General features: G+C 35.7%; 1 protein-coding gene across 1 annotated transcript; it reads left to right on the top strand.

The window, feature by feature from the left end:
- The first annotated feature begins 16,182 nt into the window (after positions 1-16,182).
- LOC141664424 (putative F-box protein At3g23260) lies at positions 16,183-18,381 on the top strand. Its single transcript, XM_074470375.1, has 2 exons — positions 16,183-16,859; positions 18,237-18,381. Exons 1-2 carry the CDS (start codon positions 16,183-16,185, stop codon positions 18,379-18,381), a joined length of 822 nt encoding a protein of 273 aa, XP_074326476.1.
- The last annotated feature ends 227 nt before the right edge of the window (positions 18,382-18,608 follow it).

Here is an 18,608-nt window from a genome sequence, read left to right as displayed (position 1 = left end):
GACCAGCCCATGACTAAATTTGTGGACCAGCCCAATACCAAATTAATTACATATGCAAGAAAATAGCAGAGGGGCAAAGATGTCATTATACAGCCAAAGTAAAGGGTAAGAAGGGAAGTGAACAAGGAAGGGAAGGGGAGATATTAGAGAGAGGAATTAGGAAAATATCTTATCGATGAAATTGTAATTTTCTGTTCTGTTAAACCCTAGGAGAGCACTAGACCTCTCAAAAGTCCAGATATCTATCTTTATGCAGTTTTAATCATTGAGAGTGATGTTTAATCGAGTTATATTTATATCAATTAGCGAGTTTCCTCTTTATTTACAAGTCCAAACATCATAAGTGGTATCAGAGCCCCTTCTTTCCGATGGGACCTCCGATGACGGCGCAACGCTTGGATCTAATAGAAGAAAGGTTGTTGGCGGTGGATGAATCAGTAAAGGAGATGGTGTCGAAAACAGTCGAGAAGGCGATTGAAGCTATGAAACATTCACTAACAGAGGTGTTGATGAAGGGTCAGGGGTGGCGAATCAGAAGATGGGGGCAGAGTTTGAAGCCATGTCCAATCGGTTGGAAGGACGAATCAACCGCAACTGAGAGTACAACGAGACACTCATCAACACGATGCGCAAAGAGCAACTCAAATTCCAATCAGAGGTACGTTCCACGCTCACAAACCTATATTCCTTTCAAGTACCTGTTCCAGAGAAAATAGATGCTAGTGTGAATTAACTGGGGACCACAGTTGAAAAATTAGGTGGAAGACTTTCCAGGAGATGATTGAATTGCTCAACAGAACTAATATAAGGTTGAAGCTATTAGAAATAATTACGTTGTACGTAGATATGTAAGCTTACAATACATACAGAGACTATCTTCTACATGTATACAAGTTTTTCCCAAACACACAAAATTTAGACCCAGTATACCAGTTAGAGGGTCATTCTTATGAAGAAGAATTGTGGCTATCACTTTGTTCTAAGACTGTTGAGTCCGACTTTCACATTGAGGGTGAATTTATACCAAAATTTTGAAGACGGCTCATATGTGGAAGAGTGATTGTGTGCATTGTGCTACACAACTCATTCTCTACAAGATTCCCCTGAGTAGTTTCAGAGATTAAGCATGTTAGATATGAATGTACTTTGGCAGTTGTAGTTTTGAATTGAATGTGTTAGCATGCACAATGGATGGACATGTTAATGAATTTTGGATTGTAACAAGATGTTCAGATATTTCCAATGATGATATTTATTTTGATATAAAGGTTGGTTTTTATAACAATCTCAAACATATTGCTTTTAAATTGTTTTGTATTATTAGTTACAATATTACGCATCTCGGCTAAGTGTATTCTTTGACAAACATTTATCAAAGTTCAAATAATATGCCTTTTTATATTCATCAATATTGCCCAGTATTCTAATGTTAATAACACCTTAATATGTCTTAGTAACATCATTGTGTCCTAATGTGACATAAGTATCCTACTAGATTGAACAGGTGAAGAATGCAATATTTTCTCACTCTTCCTTAAATTTGAACTTCTCATGAATGCGGTACATTGTCATGCCAATTATATTTAAGAACAGAATATACAAATATTTTCAATAAGTTCTTGCATTGCTCAAAGAATTCATCATCTGAAATCACCTTGTTAGGTCACACACACACTGTAGAGGGGGTGAATACAGTGTATAGTACACTCAAATCGAACTTTAAGAACTTAAGTAACAGAAAACAAACTTTATTGAAACAATAAACTCTGTTACAGTATGGAACTGTTACCTCTCAGTGATGAACAAATATCACGAGAGCTGCTAGGGTTATAATGAATAATCTTTTCTAATAATGATAACACATATAGTGTAAACCCTATGTCTGTGTTTATATACTACACAGTTACAAGATAATCACTAATTGATATGGAATATAATTCTGCTTTCTAAAATATATCAATCAGATATCTTTTCTTCCAAGTATTCCATTCTTCATGGAATTCCTTCTTCATGCATATCTCTTCTTATGTTTATCTCGATCTTCTTTTCTTTAATCAGCTACTGTCCTTTTCTGATCGTCCTTCAGCACTTAAGTTCTGATATCTATCTTCTGATGATTATCTCCTGATAATATAAGTACTGATATCCTTAAGTCCTGACTTCCAGTATAAGTACTGATCAACAGTTAAGTACTGATTTATCCTGTTCACGTAAGATCTGAAAGCTAAACATAAAACATATTAGCCATGACATTATCAAATATATCTAACAATCTCCCCCAACTTGTAAATTAACAAAATATACAAGTTTAACAGATATTTGATGATGTCAAAAATATTAAGTACAAATGCATGAGAATTAGACTAGATAACTACAACTTACAGTCCTTAAAGTTTTTACCAATTTCAGCTTCTGATAACAACTTCAATCTGTATAAATATCAGAATTTAAGCAGTTGTAGATCTTCGACTTGGCTTCTTCATTTTCTTATCTCTCTGATGTCAGGAGTTGTTCTGAGATAGTTCTTCAACAAACATTTCTCAGCATATCTTAGTTCATCAATCATTCTCCTTTTAACACCTTTAAGCTCTGCAGTATCTTCACCAGTTTGAAAGATTGCAGCTCTGAGATCATTAATCTTTGCTTTTCTCAACTCCTGATCTAGTCTTATGACATAAGCTTTGTCAGACTCAAGATTGAATTCAAGTCCCTTAATACCAAGATATGTTCTGATCTGTGCAGTATTAGGCTTCATATCAACAATATCACCATTGTGAACTCTGTACTTTGGAACATATATACTGTCAGACTTAACAGAATAAAGCCTTTTCTGTCTCTGAATCTGTTCTTTTAAGTAGTTTGCAGCAGTCTCTGTTATTCTGTCATCCACTTGAAGTAAGAAAAGTACATGCTCCAATTCTTCAAAATACTTCAAAGGAATGGCATTTTGTCTTATATGATTATCCCTACCATCTGTCATGAAATACAACATGATGTATTCTTTCAAGTAGGTATGGTAAACCATCTGTACAGATTCCAGTCAATTCAATCTCTCAGGAGTTGCTCCAATACCTGGTTCAATCAATGAAGTTGGATCATTGGTAGTGTTGTGTACTCTTCTTTCATCAGCACTTCCCAATCCAGTTTTATCTCTAGCTTCCTTTCCAGTAACTACTCTTGCTTCAAAACCACTTGCAGTAGTCTTCAAAGATTGAGTCTATTTTGCTTTAGTGAATCCTGGTAGGAGTGTCTTTGATCTATTTTCTGATATCAAGTTAACTTGAGCTCTGTCAGAGGTTACTTGCTTCTTCTGAATATCAGAACTTACAATTTCTTGACTCTGAACAACTTGAGCCATGTCAGAGGTTGTTTTAAGAACTTTTCTTGAAATCAGAGCAAGATCATCTTTTTCATCAGCTATTTCTTCTTCTTTAGGAGGTACATAAGCCTTGATAGGTTCACCAACCTTTTCTTTACCCTTGGATCTTGGATCTATCTGTGGTTGTGATCTAGCCAATGTTGCTTCAGTATGTGTCCTTTCTTTGATCACAATGCCTTTAGGTTTTGGAAGTGACTTTTTACCAGAAGCTTCAGATTTAGATGTGACTTTCTCTGATTTAAGTCTGGCTTCTTCTTCCTTTAAACTTTCCAAGTCCATTCCTGGATTTTCTTGAAGAAATAAATGTCTTGACATTTCCTCATCAAGATCTAGAAGTTCATCAGAACTTATCCTTTTACCAGCAGCAGAACTTATTCTTTTCCCAGTATCAGAACTTGTTCTGTGACTAGCTTGTCTTGATGTAAACCTTCTACCTTGACTATGACCACTACCCATTCCAGAGTTCCTTGGTCATCTTTTCTATCATCATTTCCTTGCAGTGTCTTGTTGGTTTTGCATTTGGACTTAATTACCTTCTCCCCCTTTTTGGCATCAGCAGGTAATAAAAGAGAGATAAGTAGTTCCACTGAGGTCTGGATTTCAGTAAGTTGCGATTGTTGAGAAGCTTGATTTGTCAGAATTTGATCAATCTGAGCTTGTTGTTTCTCTTGAGTTTTCTCAAAATAAGCAATCCTGTCAATGGTAGGTTGAAAGAACTTTTTCTTATCAATTTTCCAAACTTGTTCCTGTTTGATAAAGTTCTCCTGAATCTTATGTAGCTCTGCATGAGTAGTTGAATGAAGACCTTGTAGATGTTTAGTACTCAATGCAGTGACTCTAAGCTGGGTTTTAAAATCATCAGAATTTAACATTTCATCAGCTTTAGTCAAGTGCTCAGCAAGATGTAAAGCATTTGGAACACATGAAACTGAGTTCCATTCCTTAGTCCACTCCTGACCTGCAGGAGTTTCACTCCAAGGCACTGGTGCATCCCTGATAACAAACTCCTTTACCAGTTCAGACTTAGGAAGAGTCGGTGGTGGAGTATGTCCGGAAGGACCTACTTCATCAGCATCTACAGTTGGAGCAGCATCACCAGTATCTCCAACATTTACAGCATCAGAACTTAAAGAATCAGTATCTTCTGATAAGACAACAGTGTGAGTAGCAATGGAGGCTTCAGCATCCTCTAATTGCTGATCTTGTTCTAAGTTCTGATCAACAGCCATATCCTGATGCTCACCTAAATTCTGATCATCAGCATCTTGATGCGGAGAAGGTGTTGTTGATAACTCTGGAGTTTGAACAGCATCAGTAACAGGTGTTGTGGAAGGATTATTTGCTGTTGGAGCTTCTAAGAAAAGTATTTCAGTCACAACCAGGTTCTGAATATCAATTTCAGCACTTGTGCCTGGATCAACAAGAGACACAGATGGTGAGTTAGCCTTGTCAGAGACAGCTTCATGAGATGGAGTTGATGGATAAGAAGTGACTGGAGCAAATTCCTTGTCTTGTGAGATCAGAGATTCCTGATCCCCTTCCTTAGCTGCTTCCTCGTCATCATCTGAAACTGGCCTTTGTGCCCTCTGTTTCTTGTACTTCCTTGTGGATTTGGATTCCTTGGGAGTTTCAGGAACTATCATTCGTCTAAGCCGCTTGAGAAGCCTAGAACCCCCAATTTCAGAATCTTTCTGAGAAGTTGCTTTCTCAGCTTCATTTGCCACAGGTTCTGAAGAAGGAATCTGATCCTCAGAATCTGATTCATCTCTCAAAGTAATTGTCCTCCTCTTTTGAGGTGTTTGAGGAACAGTCTTTGTTCTCTTTGGCTTAGAGGATGTAGGCTTCACAGTAGGTGCTGAAGAAGAAGGTTGAGCAGTCTGTGAAGTGGAGAGATAGGATTTGAGATAAGTTCTGAGGGTAGGTTGAGTAGAATGAGAGGTAGGTACTGAGGTTGATGGATTTTGGGTGGTTGGAGGTGATTGGACATCAGAGTAAACAGATCTATAAGTATCAGGATCGGCATTTACCAGAATCTGTTTTACAGACTTGGGAATCTGTAATAGTCTAACCACTTTCTTCTTAGTATCAGCATTTACCAGGTCATTAAAGTATCGTTTTGCAACCTTAAAAGGTGGGGTTTGAGTGCTGACTAAATGAGGTTCATCAGTACAGTAAGTGTAAATAAGTTGACAGAATCTAGCAAAGTAAACAACATCTCTATCCTCTGTCATCCTATCCCCAATAAAACAAATTATTCCAGTTGCAAAATCAAAATGAGTTTGATGAATAATAGCATACCCTATGTGCTGACTCAAAATTGGGATAACATCAAAATTTGAACATTTGTTCCCAAAAGCTTTGGTGATGCAATCAAAGAAGAAACTCCATTCTCTTCTGATATTAGCCCGTTTCAACTGTCCAAGTTTCGTCAGACTCTTTTCATATCCCAATTCAGCCATTAACTCCCGAAGGGCTGAGTCCTCTGGAATTGAGAAAGTACAATCTTCTGGAAGATGTAAAGCCCTGCGTACTGTACCAGGAGTGACTACAAAGGATGAATCACCCACTTGGAAGATAATACTGGGAGTTCCACGGTTACCACCATCATCAAAAACTCCAGTCCTCCAGAACCTCAGAACTTGTTGACTTGAAAATAATTCAGGCTGAGTTAAGGCGTACCCAACCTCACTATGTGCAAGAAGATCTTGCACAAAGTGCAATTCAGATGGAGCTTCAGCATGATCAAGAATTGCAGCATAGTTGTTTGGAACAAACTTTGCTCCATCAATGATTAAATCCTTTGGCGCCATGTGAAAAATATTGAGATTCAAGTATGCCTGTTAGGTGTTTGAGATAATGTCTGTATGAAAAATCAACGTGAGAAAGAAGGAGAAAGAGAGTAAAAGTAAGGAGAGAGATAAAGTATAAAGAAAATAAAAGATTAAAGAAATCTTCTCTCTGTTGTACTTATACTCTGAAAAAAAATGTTACCGTTGGACACCTGTCAGACATGCAGTAATAACGGTCAGTTACTGGGCTCGAGAAAATAGGAATCATTACTTACCCAGTTGCCTTGTTTCAAGGAAAAACCGTTCCATTAATCAAGAGAAACAGTTTTAATTCAAAATTTAAACCATTAGTACTGATTGAATTATTTTTCACTGCATCATTGATATTCTGAAAATACATCACATGAAAATGACCAAGATAAATTAAAGGAGTAAGTGCTGAAAATGAATCAGAACTTAATAAGAAACACAATATATATGGTCATCAGAACATCAATCAGGATTTATCAATACAAGATGAAATAACTCAGAGACAAAATCTTGAAGTAAAAACAACTTTCATTAATATATCAAGACAATACATTTATGAAATGGAAATTACATCAGTACTTATACAAGATTTTCCCTAAGCTCCTAATCCTAACATCAACAGCTTTAGTCCTAGCTAAGAAGCCTGACAAAGCTGAGAATGAAGAAGAACAGGAAGAAGACAAGATTAAGTCATCTTCCTCTTCCTATCTTCGACGAACAAGATGGCGAGTCGTATGATTCACTCTTGGTGACGGATAGCTTCCCGCCTTTCCTCCTCCAATCGCTCCAGATGGCGATGGTAATCCATATAGAAGAATAGAAGGTGAGTCAGCACCTCCTGTGGGACAGAATCCCAGATCTCCTCAGGAATGGCTGTTACATGCCACTCCTGCTGCCACTCGGCACAACTTAGCTCCATAGTGAAGGTTTGGTTGTTTAAAAACATGTTGTATCGAACCATTGTGTTTTTGACAGAAGAAGGAGGATAAGTGTGTGAGAAGAATGTGATGGAGAGACTGATGTGAAGTGGTTGCTTATATAGGCAAGAGAATGCCAAGAGACGCAAAGATAATTAATGCTGACAGGTAGAAGTAATTCTACCTCGTCTCCCTAGACTTTGAAAAAGAATAATAGTCATTGGAAAGAGGAATCATGGTCTAGACCGCACAAGACACAAGAAACAGTGGACTGTTCAAGGACAAATACCATTAATCCTAATCATAGTGACTATTAATCTTCCACTTCAACATATTCTAGTTCGAACTGAGACTGTTATCAAATTTTATTCACAGATAAGCTAAGTAAAGGATTAGACTGAGAAATCAGTACTTAGACCTATACCAGAACTTAACAGTCATCAGAACATAATTTCTTAACTCGAAAAAGGAATGCCCATCTTAGGAAATACTCATACAAGTTCTGAGTTATGGACGTCAGAACTTAATCGTGTAACTTAGAACTTGTCCTCAGAATTTGTGCAATAATAACCATTCCAAGTTCATATACCAATCTTGTAAAAGTAGCTTCACATAATGGTTTTGTGAAGATATCTGCCAATTGTTGATCTGTGGGAACAAAATGCAATTCCACTGTACCTTCATCCACATGTTCCCTGATAAAGTGGTACCTGATGCTGATGTGCTTTGTCATTGAGTGTTGAACTGGATTACCTGTAATAGCAATAGCACTTTGATTATCACAGTAAATAGGGATTTTGAAATATGTTAACCCATAATCCAGTAACTGATTCTTCATCCAAAGAATCTGTGCACAACAGCTTCCTGCAGCAATATACTCTGCTTCTGCAGTTGATGTGGAAATTGACTTTTGTTTCTTGCTATACCAAGAAACCAATCTACCTCCAAGAAATTGGCAGCTTCCACTTGTGCTTTTCCTGTCAATTTTGCAACCTGCAAAATCTGCATCTGAGTACCCTATTAGTTTAAAATCTGATTCTCTAGGATACCATAATCTCAGAGCAGCTGTTCCTTTAAGATACTTAAAGATTCTTTTTACAGCTGTTAAGTGAGGTTCTCTTGGATCTGCTTGAAATCTTGTACAAAGACAGGTAGCATACATGATATCAGGTCTACTAGCAGTTAGATAGAGTAGAGAGCCAATCATACCTCTGTAGTCAGTAATATCTACTGATTTACCAGTATCCTTATCCAGTTTTGTCGCAGTGGCCATTGGAGTGGATGCACTTGAACAATCTTGCATTCCAAATTTCTTTAGCAAGTTTCTGGTGTACTTGGTTTGACAAATAAAAGTGTCTTCCTCATTCTGCTTGACTTGAAGGCCCAGAAAATAGCTAAGTTCCCCCATCATACTCATCTGATATCTTGACTGCATTAGTTTGGCAAAATTCTTGCAAAGTTTGTCATTTGTAGATCCAAAAATGATATCATCAACATAAATCTGGACCAGAAGTAAGTCCTTTCCATGGTTGAGGTAGAACAGTGTTTTGTCTATTGTCCCTCTGTTGAATCCACTTTTCAGAAGGAACTGAGCTAAAGTCTCATACCATGCTCTAGGAGCTTGCTTAAGTCCATAAAGTGCTTTATCAAGCCTGTAGACATAATCTGGATTTTTGTTATCTACAAAACATGGAGGTTGTTCAACATATACCTCTTCTTCCAATTCTCCATTGAGAAAAGCACTTTTCACATCCATTTGAAAGACAGTAAACTTTTTGTGAGCAGCATAAGCCAAAAATATCCTTATGGCTTCTAACTTAGCAACTGGTGCAAATGTTTCATCATAATCAATTCCCTCCTGTTGAGAATATCCTTTTACAACCAGCCTTGCCTTATTCCTTGTAATTATGCCATCACTGTCAGTTTTGTTTCTGAATACCCACTTTGTACCAACAACAGATCTATTCTTTGGTCTTGGCACTAGGGTCCAGACTTTGTTTCTTTCAAATTCATTCAACTCGTCCTGCATTGCTTGCACCCAATCAGCATCTTGAAGAGCTTCTTCCACTTTCTTTGGCTCAGTCTGAGAGAGAAAAGAATTGTAAAGACACTCATTTGAAGTACCTGTTCTAGTTCTGACACCTGCATCAGGATTTCCAATTATCAAATCAGGTGTATGTGATTTTGTCCACTTCCTTACAGATGGAAGGTTTTCTCTAGAACTGGATGCTCCCCCATGATCCATGCTATCTTCATTTTCATTTTCTGATGCTCCCCCTGAAACTATGCTCTCTGAGTTGGATTCCTCAGTATTTAGATTTTCAGCACTATCAGAACTTGGCTTATCAGAACTTGACGAATCAGAACTTGAAGAGCCAGATGCATGTTCTGATGTTTCTTGAGATGTGGTGGGATCTTGAGTATGCTCCCCCTACATAGGTGCATCTTCCTTTAATGTAGTCACCACAGTTTCAATAACATCAGAGTTTAATCCACCAGAGTTTACAGTATCAGGACTTAGACTGTCAGGATTTTCAGTATCAGAATATGAGCCTTCATTTTCAAATCTCAGCTGATCATGGTCAATGAAATCTTTAAGACCAGTGATCTTCTTGTCATCAAAAGAGACATTGATGGATTCCATGACCACTTTTGTTCTCAAATTATAGACTCTGAAGGCTTTTGTGGAAAGTGGATATCCAACAAAGATTCCTTCATCAGCTTTTAGATCAAACTTTGATAGCTGTTCAGGATGAGTCTTGAGAACAAAACACTTGCATCCAAATACATGAAAATATTTCAGATTTGGCTTCTTTTTCTTTACCATCTCATATGGTGTTTTTCCATGCTTGTTAATGAGTGTTGCATTTTGAGTAAAACAAGCAGTCTGCACAGCTTCAGCCCAGAAATAGGTTGGAAGCTTTGCTTCTTCAAACATTGTACGTGCAGTTTCAATGAGAGTTCTATTCTTCCTTTCAACAACTCCATTTTGCTGTGGAGTTCCAGGAGCAGAAAATTCCTGCTTTATTCCATGGCTTTTGCAGAACTCTTCCATTATCAAATTCTTGAACTCAGTGCCATTATCACTTCTTAAGATTTTCACAGAATCTTTGACCATTTTATCCAGCTGTTTGACATGATCAATCAGGATAGATGCAGTTTCACTTTTTGTGTGCAAGAAATACACCCATGTGTATCTGGTGAACTCATCCACTATGACCAACGCATACTTCTTCTTTGCAATAGACATGACATTTACTGGACCAAATAGATCAACATGTATAAGATGATAAGGCTCAAGAATTGATGTTTCAGTCTTGCTCTTGAATGAAGATTTTCTTTGTTTGGCTTTCTGACATGAATCACAAAGACCATCAGGAGCAAATACTGTGTTTGGCAATCCTCTCACAAGATCTTTCTTGACCAGTTCATTTATATTGTTGAAATTTAAATGAGAGAGTTTCTTATGCCAATTCCAGCTTTCTTCAATTGATGCTCTACTTAACAGACAGATTGCAGAACCATCAGTACTTGTTGAAAGCTTAGCTTCATAAATGTTACCACGCCTGTATCCTTTCAGAACAACTTTGCCTTTAGATTTACTCACAATTTCACAATGTTTTTCAAAGAAATCAACATGATAACCTCTGTCACAGATTTGACTTATACTCAGTAGGTTGTGGTTAAGTCCTGAGACCAGAGCTACTTGTTTAATTATGACATTTCCAAGATTGATATTGCCATATCCCAATGTTTTTCCAATATTGCCATCTCCATAAGAAACACATGGGCCAGCTTTCTTCACAAACTCTGATAGCAGGGCCTTATTTCCAGTCATATGTCCTGAACATCCACTGTCCAGAACTAGAATATTTTTCATGTTGCCCTGCAATCACAAAGACCACTAATTATTAGTTTTAAGGACCCAGACTTGCTTGGATCCTTTGGCCTTATTAAGTTTGTTAACATTTGCAGCGGATTTAGCATTAGAGTTTATGTTAACATTTTTCTTATCAGAACTTACACTATCAGACTTTGAATCAGAATTTACACTAGAAGGAACAATGGAAACTTTCTTCAAAGAAGGTTTTATTTGATAATAATCATAGTACAAACTATGATATTCCTTACAAGTATAGATGGAATGCCATAAACTACCACAATGAAAACAAGGATTTTGTGGTTTGTATCTAACAGACTGACTCTTAACTCCTGATTTTGAAGGTAAGGAGTTAATATTCTTATTCTTCCTGCAAAAAGAAGCCAGATGGTTAGAACTTCCACAGTTATGACATGTTTTCCTAGGAGCATCAGGAACAGGTTTATAAACATTGCTTTTATTCACACCTTCCTTTCCATTCCTATTTTTCCTAGGTGATTTTACCTTGTTTGCATTCTTGACATTTTTCAGCTTATGCTTAAGCTGCTTCTTTGTCATTAAGCCTATGTTCACTTCAGCTGTCTTTTCCTGTTTCAGTTTGTCAGAAGTTAATTCCTCTTTAACTTCTGATTTCTCATTTTTAGAATTTACAGTTACAAACTTAACACGTTTAAACTTTGGCTTTTGCTTAACAACAGGCTTAATTTCTTCAGTTCCTTTATCATTCTTATCTTCTCCATAACCTAAGCCCTCTTTCCAGTTTCCACTACTTAGAAAATTTTGAGTTATTTTGCCAGAGTTAGTCCAAGTCCTGATAATCTCTCTTTCCTTTTCTAACTCAGTTTTTAGAGATTCATTTAATTTTAGCACTTCATTCCTAACATAAAAAGCATCATCTCTATCCTTCTGAGTTTGATGGAACATGACTAACTCTTTTTCTAAGAAATCATTCCTTTTCTTAAATGCAAGATTTTCAGAAGTTAATCTTTCACATGTTAAAGTTTGATCTCTATAGCTTACAAACATGGTTTTAAGATATCTTCTCAACTCATTAATACCATCAGTATGAAACGCATAAGTAGTTTGAGGTACCTTTGTTTCAGCAGCTTCAGAACTGCTCTCAGCACTTTCTTTATCAGCATTTGCCATCAATGCATAGTTGTCCTCACTTTCAGAGTCTGAGGTGTCTGTCCAGCTTTTCTGCTTTGTGACAAGAGCCTTGCCTTTGTCGCCCTTTACCTTCTTGCAGTCAGGAGATATGTGGCCTTTCTCACCACAGTTATAACATTTAACATTGGTGTAATCTCCTCTGTCAGACTTTCCTCCTTTGCCTTCAGATCTTCTGAAATTCTTCTTATCAGAACTTATGCTTTTCCTGGAAAACTTCTTTTCCTTCCTGAACTTCCTGTATGCAATCTTTGTGATTCCTTTCACCATAAGAGCACACAGCTTCATCATCTCCTCATCAGCATCAGTCTCAGGCAAGCTTTCAGAATCTGAGTCATCATCACTCTCAGAACTTTATGACTCAGTATCAGACTTTATGAAAAGAGCTTTACCCTTGTCTTTCTTTGAGGAAGCTGCTTTGGGGAATTCTTCTTCAGCCTTAAGAGCAACTGTCCTTGACTTTCCTCCTTTCCTCTTGCTTCTTTGTTCCATCTCCAGCTCATGAGTCTTGAGCATTCCATAGATTTCGTCAAGAGTTGTTTCATCAAGATTGTAGTTGTCTCTTATTATCGTTGTCTTCAAATCCCAGCATTCAGGAAGAGCTAACAGGAACTTAAGGTTTGAATCTTCAAGATCATACTCTTTATCAACCAATGACAAATCATTCAAAAGTTTGACAAATCTATCATATAAATCATTCAATGACTCATTAGTCTTTGAGTCAAAGTGTTCATACTCTTGAGTGAGTATTGTCTTCCTATTCTTCTTAATTGTGTCAGTTCCCTGACACCTTGTTTCCAGAGCATCCCATATCTCCTTAGCAGTCTTGCAGTTGATTACCCTGTTTGACATTACATTATCAGTGGCACTATGCAGTAAGTGTCGTACCTTAGCATCCTTAGCAATTGATGCTATGTCTTCAGCAGTATAATCACTCTTCTCCTTTGGTACGGTCTTTGCTGCTTCACCTGCAACTGCAACAGCGAGTTTGGTTGATTTGTGAGGACCTTCCTTGATTCTATCCAGGTATTCTGGATCTGTTGCTTCCAGGAACATGGTCATCCTTACCTTCCATATGGGATATTCAGATGGTCTCATTATGGGGACTCTGATGGTCTCATACCGACTCTGAATTTGTGTCTTTGGTGGTTCCTCAGTTGTGGTAGGCTTAGTTGGAGTTTTTGTGTCCGACATGATTGTGTTTGGATCTTTAACTGTATGTATGTTAACAGATAGGCTCTGATACCAATTGTTAGGTCACACACACACTGTAGAGGGGGTGAATACAGTGTATAGTACACTCAAATCGAACTTTAAGAACTTAAGTAACAGAAAACAAACTTTATTGAAACAATAAACTCTGTTACAGTATGGAACTGTTACCTCTCAGTGATGAACAAATATCACGAGAGCTGCTAGGGTTACAATGAATAATCTTTTCTAATAATGATAACACATATAGTGTAAACCCTATGTCTGTGTTTATATACTACACAGTTACAAGATAATCACTAATTGATATGGAATATAATTCTGCTTCCTAAAATATATCAATCAGATATCTTTTCTTCCAAGTATTCCATTCTTCACGGAATTCCTTCTTCATGCATATCTCTTCTTATGTTTATCTCGATCTTCTTTCCTTTAATCAGCTACTGTCCTTTTCTGATCGTCCTTCAGCACTTAAGTTCTGATATCTATCTTCTGATGATTATCTCCTGATAATATAAGTACTGATATCCTTAAGTCCTGACTTCCAGTATAAGTACTGATCAACAGTTAAGTACTGATTTATCCTGTTCACGTAAGATCTGAAAGCTAAACATAAAATATATTAGCCATGACATTATCAAATATATCTAACACACCTGCAAACTAATATGTACTTGAAAATCCCAGTGTCATAGTAAAATCAATAGTTCAAGCGTAAAAAAAAGATTAAAACAATATATTCGTTTATAATGTACAGTGTGTTAAATTGTAAACATATAAAGGTTCAATTCTCCTCTTACCTCTTACACGATAGACTTTATAGCTACCATTTTTTTAGTCTAATTTTTGTTTTCTTAGTCCATATGTTCACATTAAAATGTCATCAAACAAATCAACTTCAATCCAGCGCTTGTAGTCTGCAAGTGGAAGTTTGAGGCACCAGATTAAGGCCAAATTTTGGAGACATATATAAGTTAAAATCTGAGGCTTCAAGCGTCATTCGGTTAAGCACTACTCCATGATTATTAATTCTTCATGTTGTACCTTCTCATTAGTCTACTGAATTAAACTATATTAGCCAGTTATTGGGCCTCTACTAGAACACACACATGCTCTTCTGCATCTTTGGACATCTTTGGCATTGTCAAACATTTACAAAATGACCACTGACCATCAAACTCTGCATATTAAAGAGAGTATATCAAATTTTATGGCTCATTCAGATGCAACATTTTTGCGAGTACCTATACCTGTTAAGCAAAATATAAATGAGGTATTATACATGTTATACTATTGAACAAAGTTTTTCAATTGTTACGAAGGTCTCTTCTTATGATCCTTAAGAACACATGTAATCATTAAAAATATTAGTACACATTTTGCTTAATGCTCTAAACTTTTTGGAGAAGAAAATCCTTTCGTTTATATTCAAGTATTTTACCCAGCAATAGTTCCCGTAGTTTTCTTTGCATGGATCATGTAATTATTGGTGCATCTATATATTTTTTAATTGTTCGTTAATATAACTAAGAGGATGATCATTTCGGAATACAGTGTCGCGATTCTTTTCATTTATAAGAAGGAATATGGTGCATTTATATATTTTTATTGTCCAATAAAATAAATAAAAGGGCGATTATTTATTTATTTTTACGTTTCTAAAATATCGGATAATAAGCGTGCGTAGCGCGGGCAGAAAGTTATGACTCATGCAGATAAACATTTTAGCCACTAACTATACCTGTTATGCATCATAATTGAGGTAATGTACGTGTTATATTAATTAACAAAGCATTCGGATTGTTACTAAGTTCACTTTTATAATCGTCAATGGCTTAATGCTGAAATTACCTTGGCGAAGATAATCCTGACATTGATTTGAGATTTTAATCAAGTAACAGGTTCTGGTAGTTTTCTTTGAAAATGACTGATTATGGTTTTTGGTACATCTTTATGCATTTGTATTTGTTCGTTAATATAATTAAGAGTTCATCAGCTCAGAATACGATATACCCACTACTTTCATGTATATAACAGTTTACGTTTAATTAATTGTCGGATAACAGGCAAAAGTCCCTAGTTTTAAATAAAAAGTGCATTAGACTAATTATATATAAGAATATAATGATATATAATTAGAAGATCTTTTATATATTGATATATATTGATGATGGCATTCAGGGATTCTTAGAGCATCTCCAATGGTATTAGTTATAAATGATTAGCTAAATTGGACCTGTAGGCAAATATGTAAAATTTGTTGAACCTGTAAGGCATTGTACTTCGATGGTATTGGCTATATTGTTTAGCTATTTTTTAAAAATAGTATGTTATTAAAATTTTATATTGTTATAAATAGAATATATTACTTTAATATGATAATAAATAATTAAATTTCTTTTTTACAGATTTCTTACAAATCTGTAGTGGTTCAACAAATATAGTCAACATCAAAGAGGTTGGCTATATTTATAAATAAGGAGAATGTACCATTGGAGATGAATATTTTTTACATAATCTCTATATTTTTTATTTATAGTATGTATTAATAATTTTTAGCAAAGGTTTTATGTGGTAATTGGAGATGCTCTTATTAGTATAAATAAAGTTAGATTTAAGGAATAAACATATGTTGATTTCTATTCCAAATATGAATGTGTTTAATAAAAATAACATATTATAGGAGTACATATATAGATCAAGTACGTCCAACTTTATTCCAAACTTTCATGTTATCGCGACCTTACGGTTAGGGTTTAAGAACATAATAACATATAGTCGATTAGCTGGGTGGTTGTTTGGGTTTCCATGGCGAGAAGAAGAAGGTATTGTAGTTATTTACCTGAAGAAATCATGTTCGAGATACTTTCATGGCTGCCTGTAAAATCACTTGTCCGGTTCAAATCAGTTTGCAAATTGTGGCGATCTATTATATCTAACAATGTATTCATCCGAACGCACCTTGCCAATTCCAAAAACAAAGCTGTTATACTAAACTATAGATCAGATCTTACAGAGATTGCAGGAATTGCAGACTATGATTACATTGAAGTTCATGATACCCATCAAGACTCCGTTAAGCTCTACCACCTGCCACCTCGTGAAATTAGTATAATTTATATTAATTCTTTTGATGGTCTCGTTTGTTTATACAATTATGATGGTGGTGTTATATACATTTGGAATCCGGCAACTAGACGGTTCAAGATACTTCCTAGTCCTAACAAAGAATTTTCCAATGTAAGGGCTTTTGTAGGGTTAGGTTTTGATCCTATTTGCAATGACTACAAAATTCTCAGGATTGTGTTTAGACGTCTTGTTTCTTCTTTTGGCCAACGACTGCTACAAGCTGAGCTGTACTCAGCAAATGCTGATTCTTGGAAAGAGATTCCAATTTCTGAATCACTAAGAGAATTCCATCCTTTCTCGACGAAAATTGTTCATGCTAAAACCGGGGTTTTGTATTTGGAAAGTGACACAGATTGGTTGTTTCGGGTCGAATTCGTGTTTGTAAACGAGTCAATTCCGGGTTGCATGCATGTGTGTTGTTAGTTAACCTAAGGAAGAATCATGAAAACCTATGTCTGGAACAAGACAAGAATGTAGCAGGCATACACACATGATCACATGGCTTTGCAGTTTGCACATGTATAATCTCTCAAGGGACCTATAGGACTATTTAGTAAACTTATAAATTCAAACACATATTTAACACATACAGTTAGAAAAGGTGTGTTTTTTGTTCAAGATGCATACATATCCACTGTCCACAGAAATGGAGAACTATTGTCTTTCTCTGTGTTTTTTGTGTTGGACACGTTTGTCAATGTACACTTTCGATTGTTAATATCTTTAAATTCGTATTAGTATTAAATATAAAAATTTCACTGTATTAAAGTACTGATAAATATGAATCCAATAAGATCACTCATGACTATGTTTGATATTATAGATTAGACGTAAATTAATAGTCAATCGCTTACCGTGAACAATACCGAAAGTCAATATAGGAAGAACAAAATGGGACGGACGGAGTAATTAACAGTAGTGATTCGAGTACTCGAACAGTAGTGATTCGAGTACTTAACTTATCTTTTTACTCCTTTTTGTTATCTTTCAGTTCAAATCAAGGTCAGATTCATACACCTATCTCATATGCATTTTCCTAACCTTTCAAAAGTAGAAAAATTGAATTCTAGCACAGGACTGGTAATCCTGCCTTTGTGAAGATAAGTTTTTGGAAACATTTTAGTTGTTATGTGGGACCCACTTGTTACATAAATTTTCTTATATGAAAGAACGAAACAAAATATGTTAAATCAATTTCTTTACTTATTATATAATTTTTCTTCTATGAAAAAACGGAACAAAATATGTTAAATCAATTTCTTTACCAAAATATCACGCTTATAAATAGATAGAACTTTAAAATTGTACAAATGTCGCACCAAACTATCATAGTTATGAATTGATAGAACTCTAAAATTGTATAAATGTCACACTTCTCAATCGTAATATATTTTTTCTCGTCTCAAAATGAATGCGGCACTTCTTTTTACGGATGTAACGTAGGAATATATAGATATAATTTATGTCAGTGGTCCCAAATTTTATATTTTGCACAAGCTAGCTAGTTCAATACACTGTAATATTTTAACAATCACCATATAATTGCAATATAATTATATATTATATACTCTAATCAGTCACTCTTCAAGCAAACATCTGGGGCTATAAATAGAGAAGGCTCATGTGTTGTTTACTACCATGCACAAAACCTTTCATATACACTCTCCAGTATCTTTCTTCCCCTCTAGTTTATAACTATTAACTACAAATAATCTGGAACTTCTTTCGATCAGTAAGAACATGGTGTCGAAGGTGAACGAAGCGACGAAGAAGATGAGGAAGCAACAAGAAGAAAAAGGCAAGGAAAATCAAGAAATTTACTCTATCCCTGTCCGTTTACGAGAGTTGCAGAGCAGTGAAGCAAAGTTTCAGTACTAACTACTTATATTTGAGTAATTGATTCTGATCTCCAGGCTTGTATAAGTGATAATATTTAGCATACTTGTTTCGTTCTTCTTCATATGTAAGGATTACTCTGTTTTTAGCTTAATTCAAAGATCACTATTCACTAATTTCATGTATATGTGGAGTATTTCAAAATAATAATCCGTTAGTGACAGTACTAGAACATATTTACGAGTCATTACTCATTAATAAGATTGAAC

Source organism: Apium graveolens, chromosome 6 (assembly GCF_009905375.1).
Source record: "Apium graveolens cultivar Ventura chromosome 6, ASM990537v1, whole genome shotgun sequence".
Taxonomy (NCBI): domain Eukaryota; kingdom Viridiplantae; phylum Streptophyta; class Magnoliopsida; order Apiales; family Apiaceae; genus Apium; species Apium graveolens.
This window is presented reverse-complemented; position numbering and strand designations above follow the sequence as displayed.

Bases quoted from the DNA above. Each gene is read 5' to 3' on its own strand.
- LOC141664424 (XM_074470375.1), top strand. From the start codon at position 16,183: ATGGCGAGAAGAAGAAGGTATTGTAGTTATTTACCTGAAGAAATCATG. The intron at 16,860-18,236 runs GTTGTTTCGGGT...TCTTTCGATCAG, and splicing joins TTGGAAAGTGACACAGATTG to TAAGAACATGGTGTCGAAGG.